Source organism: Hyperolius riggenbachi, chromosome 5 (genome assembly GCF_040937935.1).
Source record: "Hyperolius riggenbachi isolate aHypRig1 chromosome 5, aHypRig1.pri, whole genome shotgun sequence".
In the NCBI taxonomy this organism is placed as follows: Eukaryota; Metazoa; Chordata; class Amphibia; order Anura; family Hyperoliidae; genus Hyperolius; species Hyperolius riggenbachi.
The window spans coordinates 322,540,394-322,559,751 of NC_090650.1; the positions used below are offsets into that span (position 1 = coordinate 322,540,394).

At 47.0% G+C, this 19,358-nt stretch overlaps 1 protein-coding gene across 1 annotated transcript in view; it reads left to right on the forward strand.

Annotated features, from left to right (window-relative positions):
- The window catches only part of LOC137518877 (laminin subunit alpha-3-like), a 303,606-nt gene that overhangs the window by 217,034 nt on the left and 67,214 nt on the right, over positions 1 to 19,358 (forward strand). Inside the window, exons 57-59 of the mRNA XM_068237275.1 lie at positions 2,794 to 2,933; positions 4,925 to 5,107; positions 7,294 to 7,445. Coding sequence (XP_068093376.1) covers positions 2,794 to 2,933; positions 4,925 to 5,107; positions 7,294 to 7,445 — 475 coding nt within the window. The remainder of the gene's footprint in view (positions 1 to 2,793; positions 2,934 to 4,924; positions 5,108 to 7,293; positions 7,446 to 19,358) is intronic.

Sequence of the window (19,358 nt, forward strand, 5' to 3'; positions counted from 1 at the left end):
AGGGGTTTTGCATTCCACGGCTGGGAAGGATGCTTGGGTGGCTCATTTCATAAATTGTCTCTATTGTGTAATAAGATACAGAAAATGTTTGTCTGCCAGGTGTATAAAGTGGCTCAGGCTCTATTAGAAACTCCCCTCGCCCCTGTAAGGAAACGCGGAAATGCCGCCGTCTCTCAAGGTGAGGCGGCTGTTTCCGCGTCCAGCATGGCGTCACAACGCGGAAAAAACGCTGCATGCCGCATAGGCAGTGCGGCGGAATCCGCATTGGGAACGGCGGAATCCGCATCAGAGGCGGCCCCCGCACTAGATACATTGCATGACAGTACTGGTGTGGCTGGGACTGATAGTCCACCAAGATTCAGACTTACACGCGCGCGAGCAGAAAGGCAGAGTTTAAATAGCAGTTAGAAGGGTGTCGGCTGACCAGCTGGGTCAGCTGACAAATTCCACTGCTCTCATTGGACCAGCAATTAGGGAGGTCCTGGAAAGGTCCTAGAGTATATATACTGCTGGTTGTTCACTTGCTCTTTGTCTGGCGTGCGATCACATACGTGGGAGCACCCAGATCCGTAGTCAGATCCTGAAGTGTGCCGGGACCAGCTGGAGCTGTAATCCTACACTTAGCTAGATATTTGATAGCTAAAGTACTAGTTTGATTGTGATTATATGTTATGACTTTTGCCTGCCTCGACTATCCTCCTGAACTCTGACCTTGTACCTCGATATTTCTGATACTCTGTTGCCGAACCTCGGCTCGTTCCAAGACTCTGTTTCTGCCTCCTGATTTTGTACCCCGATATATCTGATACCCCGTTGCCGAACCCTGCCTGTACTTTGACTCCGCCTTTGCCTACTGTATTTGTACTTTATCTGTCCGTGTGTGTACGACCTGGCTTGTCTGACTTCGAGAACCGACCTCACGGTTGGAGGCGGTTCCCAGTCCTGTTAGTGACACTTCTTCCTGAGTGTCACTCTCGGACTTTCCTTCCTACTGTCAGTCTGACTCCTCCCGTCTTGGAGAGCTCAGGTCTGCGGAAGGAATACGTGCAGTTCTCCTTGCTGCACTGAGGCCTAGGCCTCCTAGTGTTACTGTTACACCAAAACACTACACTCTACTCAGGCGAACAGAGGTTAGTTTGTATATCGGATTATCGGTGAGACTGCAGATCACTTATAATCTGGTATATATCTGTATTTCCGGCGATACTGCAGATCACCGGTAATCAGATACTCTCTGCGCCCACCGATCGTTACAGCCCCTTTCTGCTGAGGAAAGTCAGCAAGTGTTGCCCCCATACAACTAGAATGAAGAAGATTTACAGATCCAGTACTTCACTGCCACTGTAAATGCCCACTTGTCTGGTAAGCACACTGCATACTGTGCTTTACTCTGACGGGACCCACCACACTTGGGGGGGCTTGATTCACAAAATCATGGTAACTGATAGCACGGTCGTGCTATCAGTTATAACGCTTTTGAGAAGCAGACCTTCATGTGAATGTACCATAGAAATATCAGTGAATTGCGATGGGATGCAATGATATTGTTTGCAGCAATGGAGCGCAATAGATTCAGTGTGAAAGGACCCTAAGATTTGTTATTTTGCACAGATTTGTTGAGATTTCCTGACTCTTTAGGGTACAATTATGGTCAGAACTACACATGTGGAACACAATAATGACAGCTGATGTTCCTTAGAGGGGTGATTCCCTCTGTACTTGCAGTGGTAGATTTGCAGACCTGGGAGCGCAGCACAGAGCTCTCACTGCTGCAGTGCAACAGATACTCTCCAGCACCTACCAGAAATCACCAAATCTCCAGCACCTACCAGAATTGAGGTGTATTGAGGGTATTGTGTTGTCTCGCACACACTAAAGGATTCAACACTGGTCATGTAGAGGAGTGCTGCAGCTGAAGAAGAGGGATGACACCCCCTATTCAATATTCAAGCCAATCCAATGAAGTTTTGATTCAGCGGCAGACAGATAATTGCCTATGATAATCTTGCCTTGATAATGAGGCCCTACACGGCTCCGAAACAATGGCCTTGTTTTTTACACGGAAGCAATAAATTATTATTTGCATGTGCCTGCTTCTTACTTTCTTGAATCTTTGAGGTGTATGCCCATTTACTATAGCCTAGCATAAGATGGGGTCCCTACCGTCGCACTACATATTAAAGGCGAACTTCAGCCTAAACAAACATACTGTCATTTGGTTACATTAGTTATGTTAATTAGAATAGATAGGTAATATAATATTTTACCCACCCTGTTTTAAAAGAACAGGCAAATGTTTGTGATTCATGGGGGCTGCCATCTTTCTCATGGGGCAGCCATCTTTTTGGTTGAAAGGAGGTGACAGGGAGCATGAGATACAGTTCCAACTGTCCTGTGTCCTGATAACCCCTCCCAGCTGCACGCACTAGGCTTCAAATGTCAAATTCAAAATGTAAAAAAAAAAAAAAAATTGCACCAAAACAGCAGAACGAGAACAAAAACATCAGAAATCCCATCATGCTTTGCACAGCATAAGGGGAAAACTGCCCGGGCAGTTTTCTTCTGTGCAGCTAAAAATGAGACTTGTATAAGAGAAACAACGTTCTGATGCTGTGAAACTGTTAAAGAAACACCAGGCCTTTTCAATGCTGCTGTCGATTTTTAGTCTGGAGGTTCACTTTAAGGAACTTGTGTTGTAAAGTAGAAATCCCACTGAAATAATGTAATGTAATGTATATTTCTAAATTGACTACTAGAGAAGTGTTTTGATGTAAATGTTCTTTTAAATGACAGTGAACCAGCTGACTGGCAGCCTGCCTGGTGTCTTTGATGCTATGGATCGTGTCAACCAGTTGATGCCTTTAGGAAATATCTCTGAGAGTGTTAGCCGCATCAGGGAGCTGATTCAACAGGCACGGGATGCTGCTAATAAGGTGGGTTCCGTATGTGACACTTCTCCTTCTCACATCTTTAGTCTACTCTGACTTTTCATGACCGTATGGACCGAAAGAAGCAGTGCTTGATAGACGCATCTAGGCCTCGATTCACTAAGCGCCGCTAAGCCGGTTAGGAGGCCTTAACAGGTAGTGGGCGCAAATCACAGCGTTAGGTGGTTTGCGCCCACAGGACCACCCACATTGCAAGCAGCATGGCGGGATAGTAATAGTGCATTGATGTGCCGTTTCGGGGGCACCTGATGCGCCGTTTTTGTTGCACCGGATGCAACGTTTACAAGGCAGCGGGTGCAACGTTATCGTCGCACCGCACGCTATTACTTTCCCGCCGCGCTGCGCGTGATGTGGGTGGTTTTGTGCGCGATGTCGCTTTGCGGGACTATTAGTGCCCACAAAGCTACTTATGGGGCACTAAGCGGCTGTTCACTCCGGCGCTATCACTTAGCGCCGGTTAGTGAATCAAGCCCTAGAGTGCAAAAGCACTCTAGATGTGTCTGTCAAGCACTGCTTCTTTCAGCTTTTGCATAGGCATGTTCATAGCTTCACATATGCTGTCTATCCATCTTAGTCTGTGCCGTCCTCTTCTTCTTTCACCCTCAATTTTTCCAAGCATCAAGTTCTCCAAAGAATGGAACACTAGTAGTGAGCAAATAATCTCCTTTAGCTTGCAAATCCCCATAGATCTAGGGTAATCAAACCATTCCACCTGCTGGTTCATTAAGATTGGCAGTTAGTGGCTTTGAGTGTGGACGTTGTCTTTCTGTATCAGTGGAAATTTGCATGTTTAGAGAATATTTTGCTCATGGCCAACTATGATTTGAAAATACTTCTATCCTTGAGGGAAATTTGTATACTGTATGTGAAAAAACTCTCCAAATGATTCAAATCAAATCATTTTTGTTCAGAAATATTAATGGCACCCACTCCAAATAGCCTTGATTATTCATTTAGTTTGACACTAAGGCTAGTTACACACCAGGACGTTGCATTTAGGGGACGTTATAGGGCACATAACATGCCCCTAACGCAACGCCTGGTGCTCTCTGGTGTGGACGTCGGAGTGAGCCGCGTTGTGCAGCTCACTCTGGCGTCCGTGATGCCGTGATGCGTACTCTTGGACGCATGCGGCATCACGTGGTCCCGCCCGGCCAATCACCGCACAGAGCGGCCGCTCCAGGAAGTAAACACTGCACGTCACTGAGTGCAGTGAATATTAATTAGCCATGTGCCCGGCCGCTCTCCCCTTCTCCCCAACATGACTGAGCATGTGCAAACAGTCTAACGCGGCGTAGCCGCTTAGAACGCACAGCATGCAGCACTTTGCTGCGTTACAATGTAAGGCAACGTGGGCATTGTGAACAGCCTACTTGTGTTACATTGCTGTGCGTTGGGGGAGCGTTACAGGCTGCTCTAACGTGCGCCTGTAACGTCCCTGTGTGCAAGAAGCCTAAAGGTATAATTAGTATAAAGGTATAATTCTTTTCAATTCCAGAATTACAATCAATTTTTTTTGTAGTCAGTTTAGTGGCTGAGTTTTTAAATTGACAGAACACTGTTACCAATTACAAAATTAGTGGGGCTGAACCTTAATTGTGCACAGGGCTTAATCAGATTTTTGAGCTATTGATTAATTAACCAGCAGCTTGGTTAAATAATTAGCAGCTTTCATATCTAATATGCTTCTTACAAAGTTCTTGTTCATCCCTGCTAATTCTGTTTCTGGTTTATAAAATCGTATCATTCTGTCAGATTAAATGAGTCAGTTCAAATCTATGCAGGACCCAATGACTCATACTCCAAACCTGTAACTGACAGTCTAACCTACAACCTTTTTGTTCACATTTTCATTTCTCCACAATTGCTGCTATATACTGTAGTTCCTAACAGCAGAGTTGTGAATGATGGTTCTCTGTAGATCCTGTTACATCACCTAGGTGTCCCAGACTCTAATAATGATCATTGCTTTCTAGGTGGTGGTACCCATGAGGTTTGATGGCAACTCTGGAGTAGAAGTGCGACCTCCCAATAACCTGGAAGATTTAAAGGCCTACACATCACTTTCATTGTATCTTCAGAAACCCCCAGATCGAGGAGACCGTCGCAAACGGCAGCTGCCTCCAAATATGTTCGTCATGTACCTGGGCAGCAAAGATGTAAGTGACATCTGAAAATGAAATCCCAACTCTGAGCAAAAATGTAAAATTACTAACGTCTTTCTCCACTACGCTCTGCATAATGGGGGCTCTGGCTGTCTATACTACGAGATACATCTACCTATACTGGGGATATCTGGCTACCTAAACTGGGGGGGGGGGGGGCGACATTTTGTTGCTATTTATACTGGGAAGGCATCTTGCTACCTATGCTGGGGTGAACTACACCTGGATATCCATACTGGTGGTGGTGGTGGGGGGGTCGCTAAGTCTGGCTGTCTATATTGGAGGAACATCTGGCTACCTTTACTGTGGGAGTCAAATGGCTACCTACTGTTACTGGGGGGACATCTGGATACTTATACTGAGGGAGGCTACATCCGGGGGTGGCTATGTAAACTGGGGAACTACATACAGCTACCTGTTCTCGGTGGGCTGTATCTGGCTACCTAATACTGGGGGCTCCTGTGCATCTGGCTACCTATAATGAATGGGGCTGCTTTTGGCTACCTAATATTGGGGTCCTTTCTGTCTACCCGTACTGGAGAGGGGGGTTATGTCTGGCTACATAATACTTGGGGCTCCTTTGGTTACCTATACAGGGTGGCTACCTCTGGCTACCTAATACTAGAAGGCACCTCTGGATACTGCATTGCAACTGTGTGCTAAAGTCTGTGGGGGTAAAGGGGGGGCAGAGTTAAAGGGGGGTGGGGCTGGGGGAGCATTGTGTGGCTTAGAAACGCCCCTGGACAGGAGCCCGTCCAAAGCCCTCCCACAAAACACCATGGAAGCCTTAGCAGACTTTCACAGTAATAGGTACTGTCATTGCGCCATTTTAGTTCCTGTGCATTTGACATTACCACTTCTCTGTCCTTTACTTGCTCTGTTGTGCCCTTCCCCACCCTTCTGTATTTTATCTTACTGAGTGATCTATCCTGACGTTCCCCCACTTTTTTTCCTTTCACTGACTCCACAACCACTCCCTTTCCCTCATCTATCCTTCCACCTCCATGCCTCCTTTACTGACTCGCCTATCCTTCCACTCTACAAACCCACTGACTCACCTCCACCTACTGTTTCACCCCTCATCTATCTTCCTACACCACTGCTTCCCATAAATATTCTCCCAAGATTTCTAGTTCATTATCCTGTACCCCATGTCATCTCTCCTGTCTCTCCCCTACCGACCAACTGTGTAGTGTGTACCCCACATTAACACTCACATTGGCCTCAATTCACTAAGATCATGCTGGAGATAATAAGGCAAGAGATAACTTGCCACCACACAATGAGAGAGTTATCTTATCTTTTCATTCCTTAAGTTACCTTCTCTGTAGTTATTTTCACTCACAGTTAATTAACAGCCTGTCTTTAACTTTAGAATTCTGGAGTTATTTTAAGGATTGAAGAGTTAACTTAAAGACAGAAGAGTTAACTTTCGGTTTGCCTGAGGTAAAATGTTGCCTGAATACTACATGCCTTATCACCATGGTGACAACTCTAGAAATGTTATTAAAGACAGGAGATAAGCTTAGTGAATTGAGGCCATCCCTTCAAGAGCTCACTTGCCCATCCCCACTGTAGTATTACCTGCGGTGCTCTCTTCCATTTCTTTGGCATGTCTTACCCTCCCACAATCTCTACCTTCCTAGCTCTTCTACTATGCTTAGTCTTTACTTAGTTGCCTACTCCTCCCTACACATAACCCACATTGCTTAAGCTGTGTGCACACGGTACAATTTTTCGTCAGATCGACAGATCTATCCGATAATTTCCGACCAGTCCGATCGGATTCTGATCGATTTTGGGTGCTTATCAACGCAAAATCAATCGCAACATCGATCTGGAACAATTTGGACGTGTATACACAATGCAGTTTCTTATCAGATCACCGGTCAATCTGATGGAAGATTGTAGCATGTGTATGAGGCTTTACCCTCCCACCTATCCTACAATTACCAGTCTGCCTGTCTTGCCAGTTCCCACTGTAGGGAAATTACTGTGCCCATCAGGCATACAGTATATACTCCTGTAATATGTAGATCTGTTACTGAATTTGAGCTGGAGGAAAGAAAACGTGGTCATTATTTTGTATTTTGATGAAATGTTTGTGAAATAATTTGCTGACATAATGTTGTTCTTGGCGGTTTACAAAACTGAAAATTAAGCAGTGTGTGTCTGTCTAGACTTCCAAGGATTTTATAGGAATAGCTCTGCAAGATGACCAACTGAAATGTGTTTATAATCTGGGAGGCAATAGAGCAGAGATTGATGTGGATGCCTTCATATCAACCAATAGACCAGAAGAAGCAATACTGGATAGAGTTGAATTGGAGAGGTAAACTTACTCTTTCTTTATCTGCTGGAAGGGATATTGATACATTATTTGTGTGGTGTAACTGTTATCTTATGACCAAGGTGACTGACCCATGCAGTTACATTGCATCTTATCACAGTGTAGTTATTACTAATATATATTAAGGTTGGTCAATGGTAATGAAAGCAAAGAACTGCCTGTGTTGCCTTACTAACCTGGCATTGGCTGCTTCTTCCCCAAAAAATCACCCTTCACACCTGGCGATTTTTTAGCGATCACATTTTGCGCTTCTATAGCACTAAAACACGATCGCCGGGAAATCACCTGAAAATTGTGCAGGCTACGCTTTTGTGTTTAGCGGTTTGGGCCGATTTGCGGCGATTAGTGCAAATCACCCAAATGAGAACGGGCCCATAGACTTTTATTACTCTAGCGCTTTGAAAAGCGCTAGCGTTTTAATGTTTTGCCAAAATTGCAGGCAAAACGCTCAAGTGTGAATGAGCCCTCAGGCATAAAATCCAAAATCAATTCTTTATTTTTATCTGGTAAACAAGTAATAAGGATGCTAATCAGGCAATCCAAAAGTTAAAATCACTATTACTTTTTTTGTTGATAAATGATCATCCCCCAGTTTACCTGACTCATATTTGGTACATTGCCGTACAAAGGAAGTTGCAGGGCATGCTGAGTTGTCTGACTTTGCTCTCAGACATAACTAACGCAGCCTGATCGTCTGAAACCTCCCCCCCACCCCCATTTTCCCCTGCTACACCTTTGTTCCTCTCTGATTGCTGAGACAATGCACGCTCTATTGCAGAGCTGGGTGGGAGTGCTTGAAGACGGGTAGGAGGTCGGGCAATGCATACACAATCAGGCAGAGGAGAGTAAGGCAGGAAATGACATCAGGATTTGCTTCAAGATAAACACAGTTAAAATTGAGAATCCTAAGAAGGATTTTCTCTTTTTTTACTAAAGAAAAATCACTAAACTCAAAACTTGGACAGAGCAATACATCTCTTATGTAAGTAGAGCAAGTATTTATCTACTTATATATGTATGGTTTTTTTCTGAGATAGTATGGCTGACAACGCCTCTCGGCCTATCTGGACGAACTTACTCGTCCAGATAGGCTCTACTGCTGCTGCCGCCGCATGGAGCGCGCGATCGGGTGCACTCCCCCGCCGCTAGCCCCCCGATCAGTGAATGGGAATATAATTCCCATTCACCGATCTAACTTCCCCGCAGAAAAAAGGACGCTTTCTATTGAGAGAGCGCGGTATTTCTGCCCCCAGGAAACTTCTCCGTCTTCTTTTAGTTCCTGGATGCGAGATCGTTCGCATGCAGGACTTTTTTGACTGTGGCCATCTTGTGGCCAAATAGTAAACTGCACCCACATACATTTTTCATTAAACAATTAAATTATTTTACATTTAAAATTAGCTGTTTCCCTCCCACACCAAAAATTACCCACATACATTTTTTATTAAGAAAAAAAAACAATAAAAAAAAACAAAAACATAAATAGTTACCCAAGGGTCTGAACTTTTGAAATATGCATGTCAAGAGAGTATGTTATTATATTATTTTAAATTATAAGCTTATAAGTAGTGATGGACGCAAATTGAAAAAATTCACCTTTATTTCTAAATAAAATATCGACGCCATAAATTGTGATAGGGACATCATTTAAACGGTGTAATAACCGGGACAGATGGGCAAATAAAATACATGAGTTTTAATTACGGTAGCGTATATTAATTTCAAACTATAATGGCAAAAAACTGAGAAATAATGATTTTTTTTTCATTTCTTTCTTAATCTTCCTGTTAAAATGGATTTAGAAAAAAATAATTCTTAGCAAAATGTACTACCCAAAGAAAACCTAATTAGTGGCAGAAAAAACAAGATATAGATCAATTAATTGTGAAAAGTAGCAATAAAGTTATTGGCGAATTAATGGGAGGTGAACATTGCTCGGATGCATGAGGTTTTCGACACTGCGGTGCTGAACCGGTTAAACGTGTCATGAGGAAATACCAAGTTTAAAGAGGAACTGTAACCAAGGATCCCAATCAGTAACTGATACCCACTTTCCCATGAGAAATCTTTACATTTTCTTGAGTAGATCATAGGTGGGGTCTTTATGGCGTATATTGTGCTGAAACCCCTCCCACAGTGTGATGTCAGGACCTAAGTCCTGACAGTTTCCTGTCTGTGAGCCTTGTTGCATTGTGGGAAATAACAGCTGTTTCCAGTTGCCAAGCAACCAGTATCTCCCTCGGTGCATATGTATATCTAAAAAAAAAATAACCTTTTAGCCTATCAGGTTGTTAGGGGGTGTGGTTATAGATAATAGCAGTTGGTTCTGTCTGTTTTTTACATGTCTTCCAAGCAAGCTAATTGTGGAATAAACAATATGAGGCCTGTACACACTGCTGCGCTTGCGTTGCGTTTTTAAAAACGCATGCGTTTTTAAAAACGCAAGGTCTTTTGAAAAAGAATGAAAATCGTGATGACTTGTACACACTGGTGCAATGCGTTTTTAAAAAAACGCAAACGCAGTGCCTGCTGCGCTTTTTTAAGCGCAGCGCATGAAAAACGCATTAAAAACGCATGCGCTTGCGTTTTTGCCTGCGTTTTTCAGAAGTCAGTATCCCAGAAGACTCTGCAATCTCCTGATTCCTGTTGAAATGTAAACTAGAAAAAAAACAAAGGATTCTTTAGCCAATCAGCAATTACAAGAAAAACGCAAACGCACAAAAAACGCAGGCAAAAGCGCATGCGTTTTTAAAACTACAGGCACTTTAAAAACGCATGCGCTTGCGTTTTTGCCTGCGTTTTTCAGTGTGTACAGGCCCTAAATTACATGGCGAATATCAATCATTTCTTGATCTCTCTTTTATTTTTTAACTTCTCACTTTGTAATGTATTGATTTATTGTTTTTCCAGTTTTCGCTAAAAATCCTCTTTAAGATATTTTGCCATAAAAATCATCCATTATGTATTCAGACTTTTTGGAACTTGAATTTTGGCCTTCCATGCAAATTGACACCGATTTTCAACCAATTCGATAATGATAATCGAATTGGTTGGTCAATCGGCCGCCAAAGTCGCCTGATGTATGGACACTTTTGGAAGCTTGTTGCAGCTTCAGTCTATCTATCTGTATCATATACAATAGACCATAGGTCCCATTTATACTATGCTTGTTTGTTGCATTTTTACGCTTTACACATTAATTTAAGAGTGGCTGTTCACATATGCACCACATAAAACACAGTGCAATTATTATGCACTGCAGCACACATGTTTACATACAGCCCTAGAATTATAATGAAAGTTGTATCATTAGCCTAGCCCGCATAGAAAACTGTGCATATAACGCATTGTAAAATGTGCATGTTATGCAAAACGCAGAGTGAATGTGTCCTAAGTTGATACATACAGTGGTGTGAAAAACTATTTGCCCCCTTCCTGATTTCTTATTCTTTTGCATTTTTGTCACACTTAAATGTTTCTGCTCATCAAAAAACGTTAACTATTAGTCAAAGATAACATAATTGAGCACAACATGCAGTTTTAAATGATGGTTTTTATTATTTAGTGAGAAAAAAATCTCAAAGCCTACATGGCCCTGTGTGAAAAAGAAATTGCCCCCTGAACCTAATAACTGGTTGGGCCACTCTTAGCAGCAATAACTGCAATCAAGCGTTTGCGATAACTTGCAACGAGTCTTTTACAGCGCTCTGGAGGAATTTTGGCCCACTCATCTTTGCAGAATTGTTGTAATTCAGCTTTATTTGAGGGTTTTCTAGCATGAACTGCCTTTTTAAGGTCATGCCACAACATCTCAATAGGATTCAGGTCAGGACTTTGACTAGGCCACTCCAAAGTCTTCATTTTGTTTTTCTTCAGCCATTCAGAGGTGGATTTGCTGGTGTGTTTTGGGTCATTGTCCTGCTGCAGCACCAGTGGTGCTCAGCAGAGCTCGAATATTCGAGTAGCTCGAATATTCGAGCTCTTTTTCAGCTATCCGAGCTCGGTATTCGAGCTCCGAATAGCTGTAGCTATTCGAATGGGCTATCCGAGTACACTCGAATAGCCCATTCACTATTCGAGCTATTCGAGCAAACGGCGCTATTCGAGCTCGGTACCGAGCTCGAATAGCGTCATAGCCCAGATTGATGTCCTTAGAGCCAATCAGAGGGCTCCCAGGCCCTCTGACGGCAGCCAATCACAGAGGGGGACCCTGGCCAGCCCCTACCCTATAAATAGCGGCCGCCATGTTCCGTTTCTCCATGCTTGCCTGAGACTTGTACAGAGAGAGAGTTGCTCCTTTGTGCTTTGGCTTAGCAAGTGCTCTATTGTGATCATTTACCTAGCGTTTTTGCTCACCTACACCTGCCATATACACCTATATTGTTGTTAGATAGACATTGTATTTTAGTTAGTAGCTTGTGTGTTACATTAGAGACAGGCAGCTGCTGCAAGCTTACAGGTTTAGGCCTCAGGGGGGCCTTGCCTCTGTGGGCAGCTGTCCTCTGTTTATTTCTCTCATCTATACCAGTATTTCTGCTGTCCTTTACTAATAGTATTGTAGTTATACTGTACTAGGAGTAGGACACTCACTGACTGTCACTGTTTATAGGCTACTAGCTAGCTCCTGCGTGTGTGCACTCACTCACTGTCTGTGTGTACACACACTCTATTTCCTTCTGATTACTGATAGATTATTAATAGTTAGTTGAACTTACTGTTACTACTTACTCTTACTGTACTAGGAGTCTAGGACACTCAGTCAGACAGTCACTGTGTTCATAGGCTACTAGCTCCTGCGTGCGGTCACTCACTGTCTGAGTGTACACACACCACCCACACTCCATTTCCTTCTGATCGCTGATTGATTATTGTAATTAGTTAGTTCTACTTACTGTTACTACTTACTCTTACTGTACTAGGAGTCTAGGACACTCAGTCACTGTGTTCATAGGCTACTAGCTCCTGCGTGCGGTCACTCACTGTCTGAGTGTACACACACCACCCACACTCCATTTCCTTCTGATCGCTGATTGATTATTGTAATTAGTTAGTTCTACTTACTGTTACTACTTACTCTTACTGTACTAGGAGTCTAGGACACTCAGTCACTGTGTTCATAGGCTACTAGCTCCTGCGTGCGGTCACTCACTGTCTGAGTGTACACACACCACCCACACTCCATTTCCTTCTGATCGCTGATTGATTATTGTAATTAGTTAGTTCTACTTACTGTTACTACTTACTCTTACTGTACTAGGAGTCTAGGACACTCAGTCACTGTGTTCATAGGCTACTAGCTCCTGCGTGCGGTCACTCACTGTCTGAGTGTACACACACCACCCACACTCCATTTCCTTCTGATCGCTGATTGATTATTGTAATTAGTTAGTTCTACTTACTGTTACTACTTACTCTTACTGTACTAGGAGTCTAGGACACTCAGTCACTGTGTTCATAGGCTACTAGCTCCTGCGTGCGTGCACTCACTGTCTGAGTGTACACACACCCACACTCCATTTCCTTCTGATCGCTGATTGATTATCGTAATTAGTTAGTTCTACTTACTGTTACTACTTACTCTTACTGTACTAGGAGTCTAGGACACTCAGTCACTGTGTTCATAGGCTACTAGCTCCTGCGTGCGTGCACTCACTGTCTGAGTGTACACACACCCACACTCCATTTCCTTCTGATCGCTGATTGATTATTGTAATTAGTTAGTTCTACTTACTGTTACTACTTACTCTTACTGTACTAGGAGTCTAGGACACTCAGTCACTGTGTTCATAGGCTACTAGCTCCTGCGTGCGTGCACTCACTGTCTGAGTGTACACACACCCACACTCCATTTCCTTCTGATCGCTGATTGATTATTGTAATTAGTTAGTTCTACTTACTGTTACTACTTACTCTTACTGTACTAGGAGTCTAGGACACTCAGTCACTGTGTTCATAGGCTACTAGCTCCTGCGTGCGTGCACTCACTGTCTGAGTGTACACACACCCACACTCCATTTCCTTCTGATCGCTGATTGATTATCGTAATTAGTTAGTTCTACTTACTGTTACTACTTACTCTTACTGTACTAGGAGTCTAGGACACTCAGTCACTGTGTTCATAGGCTACTAGCTCCTGCGTGCGTGCACTCACTGTCTGAGTGTACACACACCCACACTCCATTTCCTTCTGATCGCTGATTGATTATTGTAATTAGTTAGTTCTACTTACTGTTACTACTTACTCTTACTGTACTAGGAGTCTAGGACACTCAGTCACTGTGTTCATAGGCTACTAGCTCCTGCGTGCGTGCACTCACTGTCTGAGTGTACACACACCCACACTCCATTTCCTTCTGATCGCTGATTGATTATTGTAATTAGTTAGTTCTACTTACTGTTACTACTTACTCTTACTGTACTAGGAGTCTAGGACACTCAGTCACTGTGTTCATAGGCTACTAGCTCCTGCGTGCGTGCACTCACTGTCTGAGTGTACACACACCCACACTCCATTTCCTTCTGATCGCTGATTGATTATCGTAATTAGTTAGTTGTACTTACTGTTACTACTTACTCTTACTGTACTAGGAGTCTAGGACACTCAGTCACTGTGTTCATAGGCTACTAGCTCCTGCGTGCGTGCACTCACTGTCTGAGTGTACACACACCCACACTCCATTTCCTTCTGATCGCTGATTGATTATCGTAATTAGTTAGTTGTACTTACTGTTACTACTTACTCTTACTGTACTAGGAGTCTAGGACACTCAGTCACTGTGTTCATAGGCTACTAGCTCCTGCGTGCGTGCACTCACTGTCTGAGTGTACACACACCCACACTCCATTTCCTTCTGATCGCTGATTGATTATTGTAATTAGTTAGTTCTACTTACTGTTACTACTTACTCTTACTGTACTAGGAGTCTAGGACACTCAGTCACTGTGTTCATAGGCTACTAGCTCCTGCGTGCGTGCACTCACTGTCTGAGTGTACACACACCCACACTCCATTTCCTTCTGATCGCTGATTGATTATTGTAATTAGTTAGTTCTACTTACTGTTACTACTTACTCTTACTGTACTAGGAGTCTAGGACACTCAGTCACTGTGTTCATAGGCTACTAGCTCCTGCGTGCGTGCACTCACTGTCTGAGTGTACACACACTAAATTTACTTGTGATTACTACTGATTATTGTAACTGCTAGTTGTACTTCCTGACTGTTACTACTTACTTACTGTACTAGGGGACACTCACTCAGTCACCTCACCAACCAACCCACTCCATTAAAGTACCCCACTTTTCACCCGCCCTTTTACAAAACTTTTGTCTATACGCCCAAAACATTTAAGATGTCTGGAAGTGGCAGCCAGCGCGGTTTGGGCAAGGGGAAGGGCAGCAAGGGAATCAGGAGGAGAGGGAGCAGCATTGTGGCAAGCCGCGGCCGCGGGCGCGCCACCATGCACAGTTCCGCAGCAGCAGCAGCAGCGTCAGTGGCTAACATTCCTCCCATAGCCACTGGCCGTGGACGCCTTGGGCGCCGCCCAGCAGGAGCATCTGCAACTCACGCTGCAGAGACACAGCAGCAGCAGCGTGTAGCACCTGCTCCCATTTTCCTCCAGCCGGGTCGGAAACGTCCCATTGAGGAAAAGGATGCAGACACTGTGGTGCAACTCATGACGGAGGATGAGCAGCCCGCCATCAGCTCTGCATCCGAGGCCTCCACCCTCACCACCACCACCACCCCTGTTCGCAGCAGCCGCCCAGCAGGGTCTGGGGAGGAGGCCAGTTCACCGTCACTCGCCGACCTGTCATTCAGCAGTCTTTTGACCCCAGGCATCATGAGTAAATTGTCTGCTGTTGTTGGCGATCTTGAGGAGGAGATGCTGATGGGCACTTTGGGGGATGAGGGATTGGACAGCAAGACTGTGGCGACAGTCAAGCAGCCCATCCATGCATCAGGAGAGGAGTTTGGGGGGTCCTCATCCCAGCAGGACATGTTTCAGGAGGGGGAGGATGATGATGACCCGGTGACAGACAGAGACTGGGTGCCACCACCTCCAGGGGATGTCGTCCTCAGCAGCTCTGAGGAGGAGGAGGAGGATGCTCTTGTGGGCCTTGCAAGGAGGCGCATCATTGCAAGCATTGGCAGCAGCAGTAGGCAGGTCCCACAGCCTGCTGGTGTCTCAGGCTCAGCAGCAGCAGCAGCAGCATCTGCCAGTACCACCACCAGCCGCACCCAAGCCCCCCAAGCCCCCCCCCCCAACCACCACAGGGAGACAGGCAGCAGCGCTTCCATGCCGTAGGGGGATGTTTAAGTCACCAATCTGGCGATATTTCACCATGCCCACTGTGTACAGCAAGTACGCCACTTGCAACCACTGTCAGCGGAAGTTGAGCAGAGGTGCAGACCCCTTAAAGTTCTGCACCAGCTCGCTCATCAACCACCTTGCGGCTAAACATTTCCACCAGCATGAGGAGTTCCAGAGGCTGAAGGCATCTGGTGCTGGCAGTGGCACCACACCCATCACTGCACAGCCTTCAGCAGCAGCAGCAGCAACAGCAGCCACCCGCCCTCCTGCTCCTCCAGCAGCACCAGCAGGAGTGCGGAAACGCACTGCTCCTCCCCCCTCTGCAACTCCTGCCGCCGACACTGAGGCCTGTTCTGGCAGCCAGTCCTCAGTGGCCTCCTCTGCTGTGTCTGCTGATTCCCGTGTCAGCAAAAGGCCACGCCAGAGCCTTTTGAGCGAGTCCTTCCAGGGGGTGGTTAGGGCTCTGCCTCCCAGCAGCCGTCGCGTGCGGCAGCTGAACGGCTTGCTGGCACGGGCCATGTGCTCCCAACTCCTGCCGTACACGCTCGTGCAGGAGGGGAGCGACATTCGTGCGCTGCTTGCTTGCGCAGCCCCAGACTGGCAGCTCCCCAGCAGACACTTCTTTGCCCGCAAGGCCATTCCTGCACTGCACCGCTTTGTGATGGCCAATGTGGAGCGAGGGCTGGAGCACGCGGTTGGTGAAAGGGTCCACGTCACCATGGACTCCTGGAGCAGCCGCTTCGGGACAGGCCGCTACCTGTCCTTCACTGTCCACTGGGTCAGCTTGGTGGAAGGGGGTGAGGATGGGAGAGCAGCAGCGGGCACAGCAGCAGCAGCAACACAGTGGGTGGTGCCACCCCGCAGGCTCAGGGGAACTGCAGCAGGTTCCTCCGATCCTCTGCCATCCTCCGGCACACCTGGCCAAACCCCCCGCCTCAGCAGCAGCGTGAAGGCCCGCCACTGCCAAGCGCTGCTGCACTTGGTCAGCCTTGGGAAGACCAAGCTGACGGCAACCCATGTGTTGGCCAAACTCCAGGAGCAGGAGAGGATTTGGCTGACCCCCAGAGGCCTCAGAGTCGGAGAGGTGGTGGCCGACAATGGGGCCAATCTGGTTGCCGCAATAGACAGGGGAAACCTGACCCACATCCCCTGTCTTGCCCACGTGCTGAACCTGGTGGTGCAGAAGTTCCTGCGCACCTACCAGGGGATGGGCGAACTGCTGGAAACGGCAAGGAATGTTGTGCGTCACTTCCGGCGCTCGGCTGCAGCCTGTGCGAGCCTGGAAGACGTGCAAAAGGAGCTGGATCTGCCACGCCATCGGCTGATCCTTGACGTTCCGACTCGCTGGAACTCCACCCTGGCGATGTTGGAGCGTCTGGTTGAACAGAGGCGCGCTGTCAAACAGTACCTTGCCCTGGCCACTGTTTCCGCAGCTCAGAGAAGGGACAAGACCAGCAACTTCCCGTCCATCGTCCCCGATGATGACTGGAGGCACATGCAGCAGGTGTGCTTAGTGCTGGCTCCCTTCCTGCAGGCCACAAACATGGTGAGCAGGGACCATGCTATGGTCTGCGAGTGGGTGCCCCTGGTTTCTCTGCTGAACAGGGCCCTCAATGCTTTGCTGGAACAGGGAGCAGCAGCCTTGGACCAGCAGGAGCGGCAACCAGCTGCGCAGTCCACCTCTGAGGGGGAGGAGGAGGAGGACTTGGTGGAGGTCCCTGACCTGGCTGCTGATGAGGGGGATCAGCACAGCGCAGCTGAGTTGGTGCGGGGGTGGAGAGAGGATGAGGCGGCAGAGGAGGAGGATGAGGACAGCACTGACGTCGATGTGCCAGCAGACGTGGCCCGCCTCTTCCCAATGGCAGCGCACATGCTGACGTGCCTGCGCAGGGACCCCAGGGTGATCCAGATGAAGCAGAGGGAGGACATCTGGATCAGCATGATGTTGGACCCACGCCTCAAGGGGAAGTTGAGCCAGTTCCTGCCGCCTGCAGGAGGAGACCCAGCGCAACAAATAAGGAGCTTGCAGCAGGCCCTTGTTGAGCGCTTGGAGGAAGCCTTCCCCCAGCCTTCCACCCCCACTGTCCAGCAGCCAGCACAGAGGCAGCAGCAGGTGCCTGCATCCAGCAGCAGCAAGCGCCCCACAGACCTGCTGTCTCTCAGCCACGAGCTCTACAGGACTGTAGAGGCTCCGGCAGCAGTGACTAGAGAGGAGATGCATGCAGCAGCATCCTCCTCCGGTCACAGCCAGCGCCTGACCCGCATGGTGGCTGACTACATGGGGTCGTACAGCGGGCTTGACAGCGATGCCCCTGTTGATCCCATGGAGTATTGGGTCAAGCGCATGGAGATCTGGAGCGAGCTGGCGCAGTACGCCCTGGAAGTGCTGTCCTGCCCCCCTTCCAGCGTGCTGTCCGAGCGCTGCTTCAGTGCAGCTGGTGGCGTGGTCACCGAGAAACGCTCACGTCTGTCTCACAAGTCTGTGGACAGACTGACGTTTCTCAAGATGAACCAGGCGTGGGTGGAAGGCGAGTTCCTGGCCCCTGTTGTCGGCGAGAGGGGGACATGAACTGGCTGCCGGAACCATCGTTAATGTGCCTTACCACCCTTTACCACCTCCTGGCTCCTGCTCACTAAGCCAGCCTGGTTCACTTTGACTATTACGTCGCCTGCAGCCACACATTTTACACCTACAGTGGGCTGCTGTGTACTGCCCTTCTGCTGTCTGTCTGTGTTTCCCACTGCCAGGGTACACAGATGATTTACCTTCTGCTGCCACTCTGCCACCAGCTATTACGTCAAACAATAGCTGCTCGCCTACTCCTCCATTCCTCCTCCTGCTGCTGCTGTCTGTCTGTGTTTCCCACTGCCAGGGTACACAGATGATTTACCTTCTGCTGCCACTCTGCCACCAGCTATTACGTCAAACAATAGCTATATTGGTTGCAAAACCAAAAACCAAAAAACCATAAAAAAAAAAAAAAGGTTTAATTTTTCTGAGGTGCCCGGGTTGAAAACTGTGTTGTCCCAGTTGTGTATTGGACACAATGTGGGCTGCACGACCGCTGTCTGGGACCTCCTGTTGTGTTTATTTACAGCCCTGGTATCACCGCTAGGTACCAGGGCTATTATGTCACGCTGCCTACCTGCTGCCACACTCACACTGCTCCTCCATACCTCCTCCTGCTGCTGCTGCTGCTGTCTGTCTGTGTTTCCCACTGCCAGGGTACACAGATGATTTACCTTCTGCTGCCACTCTGCCACCAGCTATTACGTCAAACAATAGCTGCTCGCCTACTCCTCCATTCCTCCTCCTGCTGCTGCTGTCTGTCTGTGTTTCCCACTGCCAGGGTACACAGATGATTTACCTTCTGCTGCCACTCTGCCACCAGCTATTACGTCAAACAATAGCTATATTGGTTGCAAAACCAAAAACCAAAAAACCATAAAAAAAAAAAAAAAGGTTTAATTTTTCTGAGGTGCCCGGGTTGAAAACTGTGTTGTCCCAGTTGTGTATTGGACACAATGTGGGCTGCACGACCGCTGTCTGGGACCTCCTGTTGTGTTTATTTACAGCCCTGGT